General features: G+C 39.3%; 1 protein-coding gene across 8 annotated transcripts in view; it reads left to right on the top strand.

Annotated features, from left to right (window-relative positions):
- The window catches only part of CREB5 (cAMP responsive element binding protein 5), a 369,817-nt gene that overhangs the window by 272,905 nt on the left and 84,815 nt on the right, over positions 1–12,097 (top strand). For all 8 annotated transcript variants that reach the window (XM_075922155.2, XM_006133220.5, XM_075922150.2 and 5 more), the window contains one exon: positions 2,932–3,042. In XM_075922155.2, coding sequence (XP_075778270.1) covers positions 2,932–3,042 — 111 coding nt within the window. The remainder of the gene's footprint in view (positions 1–2,931; positions 3,043–12,097) is intronic.

Here is a 12,097-nt window from a genome sequence, read left to right as displayed (position 1 = left end):
CCCGTCTTACATAGTTGCCCTTAGCTCCCATTGACTTCAGTTACCCATCTTGCAAAATGCAGCACCTAATTTTCAAAGAATTTTAACAGTCCTGTTAATATAAAAGTTTTGGGAGAAAAAGGTCAGAAATTAACGGTGGAGGGCTAGAAATAAAGAAATAAAAACCTCACTTCACTGTACTGAATATGTTCATTTTGCAAGGCTGTCTCAGAGCTGGTATGTGTGTTGTTCCTAATATAAAAGTATCCTCCTCCACCGTTTGGAAGGGAAGAACATGCTATTTGTTTTGTGTATTGTGGGACAGTCACAGGACAATGGGATTCTTGATTCACCCTGCAGGTCTGGGTTGCTGGTCTTCAGAAATGAGTGTGGCAGCACTCTTTCTGGGAGCAAGTATCAGAGGGGTAGCCGTGTTAATCTGAATCTGCATAAACAACTAGGAGTCATGTGGCACCTTATAGACTACCAGATTTATTGGAGCATAAGCTTTCATGGGTCAAGACCCGCTTTGTCAGATGCATCTGATGAAGTGGGTCTTTCCCCATGAAAGCTTATGCTTCAATAAATCTGTTAGTCTATAAGGTGCCACAGGACTTTTTGTTCTTCCTAGGAAGACTCCCAAGGAGCCAAAAGTGGGATGAATTTCCCTTTACAGCTCAGCTCAGCTTTAGGCGCACAGGTGCAGATTGCTGCCATTTTCCCCATAGGAGTGAATCCGGTCATTGTTTGCTAAATGGAATAAAACATTGAATCCTACAGGTTGAACCTTTCTAGTCCAGGACCCTGGGGACCTGACCGGGGCCAAACTAGAGAATTTGTTGAACTACAGAAGGTCAATATTGTCTAGCGGCATTACTAACACTTCCGCTGCTTACTGTGCTTGTAGAAGTCATTTACAGGTAAAATGGAGCTAAATAACAGCACAGAACACTGAGAACCAGGACTGGTGGCTGTAAACAAACTTTTTGGGACCACAGGAAATTTGGCCACACCTACGATAAGTGGACATCTGGCTCTAACTAAAATCATGCCAGACCATGGATGTTGACAGACCAGAGAGTACTAGACTAGAGAGGTTCAACTGATACCACATTGTTTTTCACTGAAAACATCAATGAGAAGCTGTTTTAACTACAAGTTGAATCGCTAAAATCGGGGACTCTCTGATCCAGCAACATATTGCTGTTCCAGAGAGCCCTGGCTGGCCAGGTTCAGAGGCTGGGCTAATGGTAGGGAGTGTGGGGCTGGTGTGGTGGGGAGCACAGCCCCGCCCGGGAGTGCAGCCCTAGTAGCAGAGAGGCCAGCACAGCAGGGAGTGCAGCCCCGCCCAGCTGGAGGCAGCGGGGCCAGCAGCTGGCAGCACAGCCCCAGCCAGGGACAGCATTGCGGGAAGCGTAGCCCTACCCGGGACAGAGGCAACAGGGCCAGCAGCGAGAGTGCAGACCCAGCTAGGGGTCAGCATGTTGGGGAGCGTAGCCCCTGTCCCCAAGTGTGAAGTGCAGCCCCAGCAAGGTTGGTAGCAGGGAGCAGAGCCAACAGCCAAGTGCGGAGCCTTGACCTCCCCTGAATCCAGCAAGCTCTTTTGTTTGGGACCACTTAGATCCTGAGGGTGCCGGACCACAGAGGTCTCACTTAGGCTACGTCTACACTGGCCCCTTTTTCGGAAGGGGCATGCTAATTTTGAAAGTGGGAATAGGGAAATCCGCGGGGGATTTAAATATCCCCCGCGGATTTAAATAAACATGTCCGCCGCTTTTTTTCTGGCTTGGGGAAAAGCCGGAAAAAAAGCGTCTAGACTGGCCCGATCCTCCGGAATAAAGCCCTATTCCAGAGGATCTCTTATTCCTACTTCAAATTAGCATGCCCCTTCCGAAAAAGGGGCCAGTGTAGACGTAGCCTTATAGTAAATTTGTTTCCAGCTCTCTTTTGAATTTGTCAAGGTACCGTAACATAGTGAATTTAACTTACAAAAAAAAGAGCTCTAAAGGCTGGGTAGGGTGTTTTGTTTAGACTCCAGAGCGCCACTAACATGATATAAAAGACAGGACTAGGCAGCACTTTAAAGACTAACAAGATGGTTTATTAGGTGATGAGCTTTCATGGGCCAGACCTACTTCCTCAGATCAAATCGTGGAAGAAAATTGGCATGACCATATATACCAACGGGATACAATGAAAAAAAAAGTGAACACATATAAAATTGACAAATCAGATTTTAGAACAGAGGGGGGTCTGATTTGTCAATTTTATACGTGTTTACTTTTTTTTTTATTGTATCCCTTTGGTATATATGGTCATGCCAATTTTCTTCCACGATTTGATCTGAGGAAGTGGGTCTGGCCCACGAAAGCTCATCACCTAATAAACCATCTTGTTAGTCTTTAAAGTGCTGCATAGTCCTGTCTTTTGTTTCAGCAAGACCAGACTAACACGGCTACATCTCTAGTACTAACATGATATGTAATATATGGAAAAGTCCCCGTGGTTGAGCAGTCCCAGAGAAGAAAAAAGATCCCAACTCATGTTCCATATGCAGTCTAGATCTTGGATTTTTATTTATGTTTTCAATAAGTTCAGCTGGGCTGCAGTGACAGCAGAAGCCACAGCTTTATACAGTGATGCTTTTAAAACCACTTAACTCGGAGTGTTGTTATACTCAAAGGAGGGAAATCATTACAAAAAACTCAAACCTGGGTGGCTATGTTTGTTTTGAAAGGAAACTTTTTTTGATTGGCTTTTGAGAAAAGCAGTGTTTGTAGGACAGACTTGGGGAACCAGCAAATATAAGCAGTTCCCAAAGCAGTTTTTTAAAGGATGACACAAAGAAATAAAGCTGTGTTCCTTTGAAGAGAAACTGAATATATGTTCTTGAAAATGTCCTGAGACTTCATTATATTGTCTGATTTGGTTCTTTTTTTCTTCCTTTTAAAGATGGAGCGACAAATGTCAATGAACTCCAATATCATGGGGATGCAAGGCCCAAATCTCAATAACCCATGTGCGTCACCCCAAGTCCCTCCAATGCATTCAGAAGCCAAAATGGTAAAGAGAAACAACTACAAAATCCTTTTTAAAAATTGTTTTTGCACTTTTACACATGCACTTTCGTATGTTACCAGTCTCCATTGACTCTGGGCACAATGAATTTAAAGAGAGTGGACTTTCTGATCCTTACCATGTTTAATAGGAATTTTGATGCAGATGAGTGGAAAATCAGCATATGCTGTCTGGTTCTGTGATGGTGTCTGCAACTTGGGTTAAAAATTGTAAGTAAACAAACACTGGAGTAAAAAAGGTTGTGGTGTGGTGGACATGGGCATACTGCAGCAGAGAAGAGTGCAAGAAGCACAAACTGAACAATGCTTGAAAATCAGAGCTATTTTCTTTTCCTTAGTGCAGCTGATGAGGTTAGTGCAACAGGCAAAGTGAAAATTTGGACAAAGGTGGTTTAGTATAATAAATGAAAGTTACTTCTAATCGATGCTTAATTTGTGCAAGGGCTTGCCAGGGCTGAGCGCCAGCACCTCTTGCTGCGTCAGTTAGGAAAGTTTTTTGTTTTTTTTTTTAATATTGCTTGAATCCTGGCACCTCTTTCATTACAAATAAAGTGCTGCTTCTAATGTTTCCTGAAGTTATGTGTGTATTGTGTGCTCAAACCTCCCCTTTAGTATGCAGAGGATTTATTTGTGCGAATGCCATTAGCGTTGAGTTTATAAGTCTCACAGCTCCATAATCCACTTCCAGGGGAACATACAGTAAAAATACCCCATAGCTATGCCATCAGCATATGCTTACATTATAATTGAAACAAAACATTTTATGTCAGTCACGTAGTAATTGTTTGATGGCAGCTGTAAGTGTAAAGTCACAGGTTGCCAAATTAAATATATGGGTCCATTTCAAGAGACTTTGGGCTTGGTTGTCCTCTTATGCAAACCAGGAATTAACTCATTGGAGTTAGTGGAGTTACACCACAATAAAAGTGTAACAGATGAGCAAGGAGGCCCCCAAAGTTTAATGTCTTACTTAGCCTGAGGCCACCACATGCTAATATTTCTTAGTTTGATTAGCAGATACAGTATCTGTTTGTAAAATGATTGTCATTCATCCTGAGGCAAAGGAAAAGGTTTGCCCATCAGTGGGTACAAGAAACCCTCTGTATATACAGTTTAGGACCAGAAAACATACAAGGTTTTCCTGTCTCTATTTTCTTAGTCATGACAGATCACACGTTCACCTAACTATTAGTTTGGGTTAGACTGTTAACCCAAGCTTTGTTAACACCCCAGCTACGACCACACTTTGTAAACATGTAGCCAGTTGTACAGAAGAACAGAAGTAGCCAAAAATACTGGCTATTTCAGCCAAGCAAAATCTGTGGTCAAGAGTTCTTTCTGTGCCGCATAGTAACGGTGACATGCCAAATGGCAACTGCATCTGCAGCAGAGCTTGTTAAATCTTTTTGGAATAGGCATGTGTTTTTTCAACCCAAGCAATGTTAAGCCAAACCAAATACTCCTTCACTGAATAAATCCAAAGCTGGCATCTGTTTTGGAGACTAATGTCTCTGCACGCCCCCTTTCCTCTTGCCTCACCTTTTTTTTCTTTAGTGAAATTGTGGGGCTATTTAAAAACAAAATTAAATTTTGTTTGTGCATATGGTGAGAATTCTGTTCTGTAAAATCTGAAATTATATTTTAAACCAGATCACTCTTTACTCTGAAGAAACTCTGATATATAAAGTTATTGCTTTGTGAAATCTTCTATATTCTGAGTTGGTAATGAGTCCAAGACATTATAAAACAAAATATTGCTCAAACAATTCTTGATGCTTCTTCCCCCTTGCTCTATGGGACTTTCTGACCCTCTCTCTTGGAAATAGCCAATAGAACAGAGGCACCATTTATAGACCATGATCTTCCCTTTTCAAAAAATTACTCTTTATATTTATTTCAAAGTGTATTAACATTATAAGTTGCAGTTAACATAAATATAATTAATGCATATACTAGGGCTATCAAACAATTAAAATAATTGTGATTATTCGCACTGTTAAGCAGTAATAGCAAACCATTTATTTAAATATTTGTGGATGCTATCTACATTTTCAAATATTTGATTTCAATCATTGCATGGAATACAAAGTATGTAGTGATTACTTTATATTTATTTTTATTGCAAATATTTGCATTGTACAAAACAAAAGAAACAGTATTTTTCAATTCACCTAATACAAATACTGCATTGTAATCTCTTTATCATGAGGCAAACTTACAAATGTAGAATTATGTACAAAAATAACTGCATTCAAAAATAAAACAATGTAAAACTGTAGAGCCTACAAAGTCCACTCAGTCCTATTTCTTATATTCAACCAAACACGTTTGTTTACGTTTTCAGGAGAAAATGCTGCCCCCCTCTTGTTTACGATATCATCTGAAAGTGATAACAGGCATTCATATGGCACAGTTACTACTGGCATCACAAGATATTTACATGCCAGTTCTAAAGATTCAGATGTCCCTTCATGCTTTAGTGCGTCCATGCTGATGACAAGATCTGCTCAATAATGATCCAAAGCAGTGTGGATAGGCATGTTTATTTTCATCATCAGAGTCAGATGCCACCAGCAGAAAGCTGATTTTACTTTTCGGTGGTTTGGGTTCTATAATTTTCACATCAGAGTTGCACTTTAAGTCTTCTGGAAGACTTTTATCTCTCTCAGATTTTGGAAGGCACTCAGGATATGTCTACACTACCACCCTAGTTCGAACTAGGGTGGTAATGTAGGCAACCGGAGTTGCAAATGAAGCCCGGGATTTGAATTTCCCAGGCTTCATTTGCATCTTGCTGGGCGCCACCATTTTTAAATGTCCGCTAGTGTGGACTTCATGCCGCGCGGCTACACGCAGCACGGACTAGGTAGTTCGGACTAGGCTTCCTATTCCGAACTACCGTTACTCCTCGCATTAGCGGACATTTAAAAATGGCGGCGCCCGGCAAGATGCAAATGAAGCCCGGGAAATTCAAATCTCGGGCTTCATTTGCAACTCCGGTTGCCTACATTACCACCCTAGTTCGAACTAGGGTGGTAGAGTAGACATACCCTCAGATTCTTAAACCTTGAGTTCAATGCTATCATTAGAAATTTCATATTGGTGCTTTCTTTGCACTTTGTTGAATCTGTAGCGAAAGTGTTCTTCAAATAAACAACATGTGCTAGGTCATCATCTAAGACTGCTATAAAATTAAATATATGGCAGAATGCATGGAATACAAAAGGGAACATATAGTTCTCCCTGAGGGAGTCCAGTCATAAATTTAACTAATTTGTTAGTTTTTTTTATCGAGCATCATCAGCATGGAAGCATGTCCTCTGGAATGGTGGCCAAAGCATGAAGAGGTATATGAATGTGTACTACATATGGCATGTTAATACCTTGCAATGCCAGTTAAAAAAGTACCATGTGAATGCCTGTTCTCTCTGTCAGGTGACATTGTAAATAAGAAGCAGGCAGCATTATCTCCTGTAAATGTAATCAAACTTATTTCTCCTAGCAATTGACTGAACAAGGAATAAGACTGAGTGGATTTGTAGTCTTTACAATTTTCTTTTGTTTTAGAGTGCAGCTACGAAACAAAAAATCTACATTGTTAAGTTGCACTTTCATGATAAATAGATTGCTGTACAGTAGTTGTATGAGAAGAATGCTATTTGTTTTGTTTATCATTTCTACAGTAATATTTGCAATAAAAATGATAATGTAAAGTAAGCAGAATACAATGTGTACCTTGCTCACTTTACATTATCATTTGTCAATGCAGAAAAAAATCCAAAAAATATTTAATTTCAATTGGTATTCTATTTTTAACAGTGTAATTAAAATGGCAATTTATCACAATTAATTTTGGAGTTACTGGTGTGAGTTAACTGTGATTAATCAACATCAATAAAATACACAACAACATTCCTTTTCACTCACCAATTGTACATGTAAAAAATAGAATAAAGGAAGAAAATATAGGAGATATTTAGAGAAAAACATTCCTTATGACTCAGTTAAAATGTAAATTGTCAATTCATTAACTTCAGTCTTCTTCATTGTCATATTTTTTTCTTATTAATAAAATACATAAATTAATAAATATCTACTCAAAGACCTGCTAACGTGAGGTATCGAATACGTCCTTCAAATTGAAGTCAATGGAAGATAAAATCAGGCACTTAGTATCTCACAGAATCAAGCCCTACATTAGGAATGAATTTCAAATTTCTTCAGAATGTGTTAATTCTATTATCAGTGATGCATCCAATTCTCCATATGTGCCATTTTGTGAGTTATAAACACAGCACATACTATACAAAAGTCACTGAAGCACCTCTTAGTCACTGGAGAAGTGCTAGTGACTGAAATCAATGGTAGCTGGATTAGTGCTTTCCATACATCTATGTAGTTGATCATTGAATCCTCACCACAAACGAGTGCAGAGTAGGTTTCCCAGTAGACTCCTTTTCAGATATGAGACATAGAGGTAATTCATATCCAATCAAAGTCAGTTTGTTATGGGAAATGGGAAGAAGGGTATAATTTTTAAATCAGCTTTTTCTTCATGCTTTTTAGGAGAAGCAAAATCCAGTGACTTAATATTTGATTTTAAAAAAATCTTTAGAGTAAAATATATTGCTTGCAATATTAATCTGCTATACTTAATAAGCCAGAATGGATTTAAGTTATTATCACAAAAATTTACAGTTTATTTTATGGTAAGTCTTTCCGTCAGAATATTATATAATGCTTTATAACTGTCTCAATGAATGAATGATTGAATCTCTAAATCAGTATTACTTTCGTGTCAGATTCAGAGCTAAAGCCCTCATGCTCCCCAGCAAGCACTGATGTTATATATTCCTCCCTCCTTCTAAAGTAATATGTATCTTTTAAAATGGTAGGTAAAAATGCATAAAATATATCTAGCATATATGGCTAAATATACTAAAGGTATTAGATATACCTTGAACTGGCTGACCTACATTAGCTGCTCACATACCATACCTGCAGCAATTTTAGAGACAGTTATATTCAAACCTTTGCTTAGCTTCAGTTCTGATATCTTGTGAATCACCAAGGTAAAAAATGAGTAGTACACATTGTCCCATTGGAAGCCTCCAAATCAGATTTCTAAGGGTGCATCTACACTGTACTGTTATTCCGTAAAATCGGCTGGTAATCCAGAAAAACAATACTAGCGTCCACACAGCATTTGTGTTATTTTGAAAGAAAATTGAAATAAGAGGGCTTTTTCCGACGTTGGTAAACCTAATTCCACAAGGAATAACGTCTCTTCCGAAAAAGGTCTTTCTTCTGCTGCGTCAGAATAGCTCCTCGCCAGGCCCATTCTAAGTTATTCCTCCCCAGTGCCTCCTGGGGCTCTAAATCGAGGTAGTGCGACCACATTAGGGGAGCCTGCCTCAGACTAATTTTGAGACTTCTCTGTAGTATGGATGCTGTATTTTGAAATAAGCTATTCTGGAAGATATCTTCCGGAATAGCTTTTTCAGAAATAATTTTTCAGTGTAGACATGCCCTGAGAGTTCATAACTCCAACAAGATGTAGATAGCTGCTTTTGTAGCACTGACAGATCTGGGTCATCAGGTGAGATTGACCCTGGAACCTCTGAAGTTTAGTCTACAAGGATGTGTCTACACTGAAGGGCTTAACTCGAAATAAGCTATGCAAATTGAGCTATGTCAATTGCGTATCTTCTTTTGAAATAGTTTATTTCAAAATAGGGAGCATCTACACAGCACTTATTTCAAAATAAAGCACTCTTCCTCCAACTTCCCTTACTCCTCGTACAATGAGGGTTACAAGACTTGTAGTAAAAAGTCCTCCAGCGTGACAGTATTTTGACACTCTTTTGAAATAACTGCCTGCTGTTTAGAAGCGGACTAAGTTATTTCAGAATAGTGCTAGTTATTTCGAAATAGTGTTGCAGTGTAGACATACCCTTCAAGCCTCTGACTCTTAGCTAATGCTGTAGCAGACTTATCAATCTCTAGCCAGACTATGTGATGCTAGTCCCTCTCCACATGGACATGAGTTATACCATCACAAGAATTCTCAGAGCTAGAACTACTACTGTACATCATATGAAAAATTTGAATGCAAACATTCATATCATGGAAAGCATAATCTCTCTCTCTCTGACTTTACGGGAATATTTGCTGCTAAAATCATGCTAGAAGTGGAGTGGGTGAAGAACAGGTTGCTGCTTGGAATACCCTGATTTTTAAAATGACTTTTTTTAGTATTTTTCCTATTAAATGTTAATTGTGTAAAACTTTTCAATGGCTTTACAAAACCAAAATTAAAATGTGCTATTTGGACCTCCCTTTACTGGCAGAATTGAAGGAGGTAGGTGGGCTTCAGAGCCGGAACTCCAACCATTTCAAGGCTATTTTTATACTGGTAGCAGGAGCCCTGCTCTCCTGTTGACCCAGGCTGGGAAATTCATTCCTGCACATTGAATATAGACACACCCTCAGTGGCTTTTCCCCCCCAGAAGTTTCTTAGTATCTTTATGGAATAGGGATGCTAAAATGCTGTATTTGTGTAAACGTGTAACTGCTGGTTTTTTCCAGCAGTTACGCATTTACATATGGGGGAGGAAGGGAGTAGAAGGAGCTGGTGCTCACAGGGAGATGGCTTTTAAGCTGGCTCCCCAAGAGCACCAGCTCCCTCCCCACTCTCTCCCTACTGCCTCCCCCACACAGTGCTGCCTCTGTGTGGGACATGGGCAGGTGGCTCCACAGGAACCGGTGCTCATGCCTATGGGAGGCAGGAGTGGGGGGATGGTAGAAGGCTCCACAGGAGCTACCCTATTCGGGGAGCCCTCCACCCCCACTGCCTCTGTATTAGAAACCGCAAGGTGGGGGAGGAGGGTAGGTGGGAGCCTGACACACAGGCAGTAGGGGAGAGAGCTGTGTGTAACCAAGAGGGTTAACAGATGAGTTCAGACTCATTGGTTAACTGAGTTCACATTAACATCCCTAATATAGAGTTGTGCACTAGTGTTAGTGCACTTTAACTTTTAGTAGGGCAAATGGTAATGATATAAAAAGTTAAATATTTTTTTATTTGATGAAAAAGCACACACATCATATGTTAGAAAATGAAAACTCAATAAGCTGATAATGAACATGTTCCTAAATATAACAACAATACTAAATACACTGTGTTACCTGGCCTTCATATAGTTTATCTAAAAAATCTGTGAGAATTTTAGGGGAAAAGCAAGGACATAAACTGTGGCACTCTTCAGACATGACAAATATTATAAAGTGTTTGCGTTTTAGAGCTGAGATTTCAAAGCCACAGTTCCCAATGCGATTAATGGAAATGGAACATTTAGATTCTCTATGTGGCTTTGAAAATCTTAGCCCAGTTGAAGGTAAGTCCCTCTTTGTGGCATTCTAGATAGGGATGTGTTCAGTGCAATTATCAGATCTGAATCTGTAGAGTCTCCCCATAACTGCAGAGTTTCAAATATGTTGAGGAAGATCAGCTATGAGGGTAGGAGTCACAGCTTCCATTTACTTACATGTTGGCTTTCAGAGCGACCTATTAAGTTTGGTGCTGCTTTAGATGTCATAAATAGTACCTGTTCCCTCATCCACAAGGAGTTACCATGGCCCAATTAAGCTAAGTGGAAAGAATGTTGAATTTAACACTCTCTCAAGTCTGATATTTACTGCATTTAACTCAATTGGGCTATTGTAGCTTCTCTTGAACATGGAAACAGGAACTCCTGATGATATCAGCAGCATCTTGGGACACAGCTGGTCTCTGGAAATTGTTTGAAAAGGAAAGCACAGCAAGGTACAAATCCTGCTCCCAGTACCGCAGTTTTTCCAGGTTGACTTCAGGTGGGAGTTTCACATGAGGAGTATCTGCAGGAACAAATCTATTAAAATTCTAGTTTTATGGTTAACATTGTATGGCACAGCAAAAACATTGGAAACATTTTTTAATAAATTAGTGGATTCCTAAGCTTTTAGGTTGAATCCAACAGGACTAAAATCACCCTCATAGACCAATAAAAATACTTTAGGGACATAAACATTTCTAAGCATTGGCACAGGACCAGTGATCGGAAAGAAAAATGTTTTTTCTCTGCCAAGAAAGACTTCAACAATTTATCAGATGCCCCCTCAGACTCTAACAGAGAAATCTAAGCAAGACAAAACAGCAGTGTAAAATGATGTCTTGCTTTATAGAGAGATCCTAACATAAACTATTGCATGGTACATTTTAAAGCCATTCAAGGGTTATGAAGTATGCAGCTTTTGCAGTTATTAATATGAATTGCACATTTAATTCCCTGCTGACTTTACTGAAAATATATCTCTTATTATATATGACTTTGCATTTTAAACTAAGAAAGGACAACTTTTCTATGTGATGTTGCTCTAGTATTTCAAAAGTTCTAGAAGCAAAATTCAGTAGCTTTATAGACTGTATGTATGCCTTGGAATACAAATTCTCGGAATGTAAAATTCTAGGTAAAGCTAGCCACATTTTATTTTGTGTACTGAATTGAGACCGTTACACCCATCAGGTTTAAATGCTGCATTATGGAACTAAAGTCAGTAGAAACTAATTCTTTAGTCCTCAACAAGTGAAACAGAGAAAGAGCCAGTTCAGTTACTCAGACAGGCTCTGAATACGTATTGAATATTTAATCTCATGAGTGCACAAAGTGTTGCCACAAGTTATAGCAATTCTTAGCATTTTTCTTTCTTTGTGTCCCATTATCTGTAGTGATCTTATCCACTATTTGACTGGAAGAGCTTGGAAGTGGGTTATGTTGTTTGCCTTTATTCAGCTGGGTGTTGAAATGACCTCTGTCTCCCCTGTCTCATTCCCTCTCTCCATCCCATCTGTTTTCTCATAGGATTTACTGTCTTTGCAAATTTGTTTCTCACTCTCTGTCTTCCCTCAGTGTCCACCCTGATTTTGTAACCATGGCAATAAATGAAATAGAATCCCAATATTTACGTGCTGTAGCTATTATCTAGCCAAACACATGAGCTGC

This window comes from Pelodiscus sinensis, chromosome 2 (genome assembly GCF_052426305.1).
Source record: "Pelodiscus sinensis isolate ZL-2025 chromosome 2, ASM5242630v1, whole genome shotgun sequence".
Classification (NCBI taxonomy): Eukaryota; Metazoa; Chordata; order Testudines; family Trionychidae; genus Pelodiscus; species Pelodiscus sinensis.
Note: the sequence above shows the minus strand (reverse complement) of the source record. Positions and strands in the feature narration are given on the sequence as shown.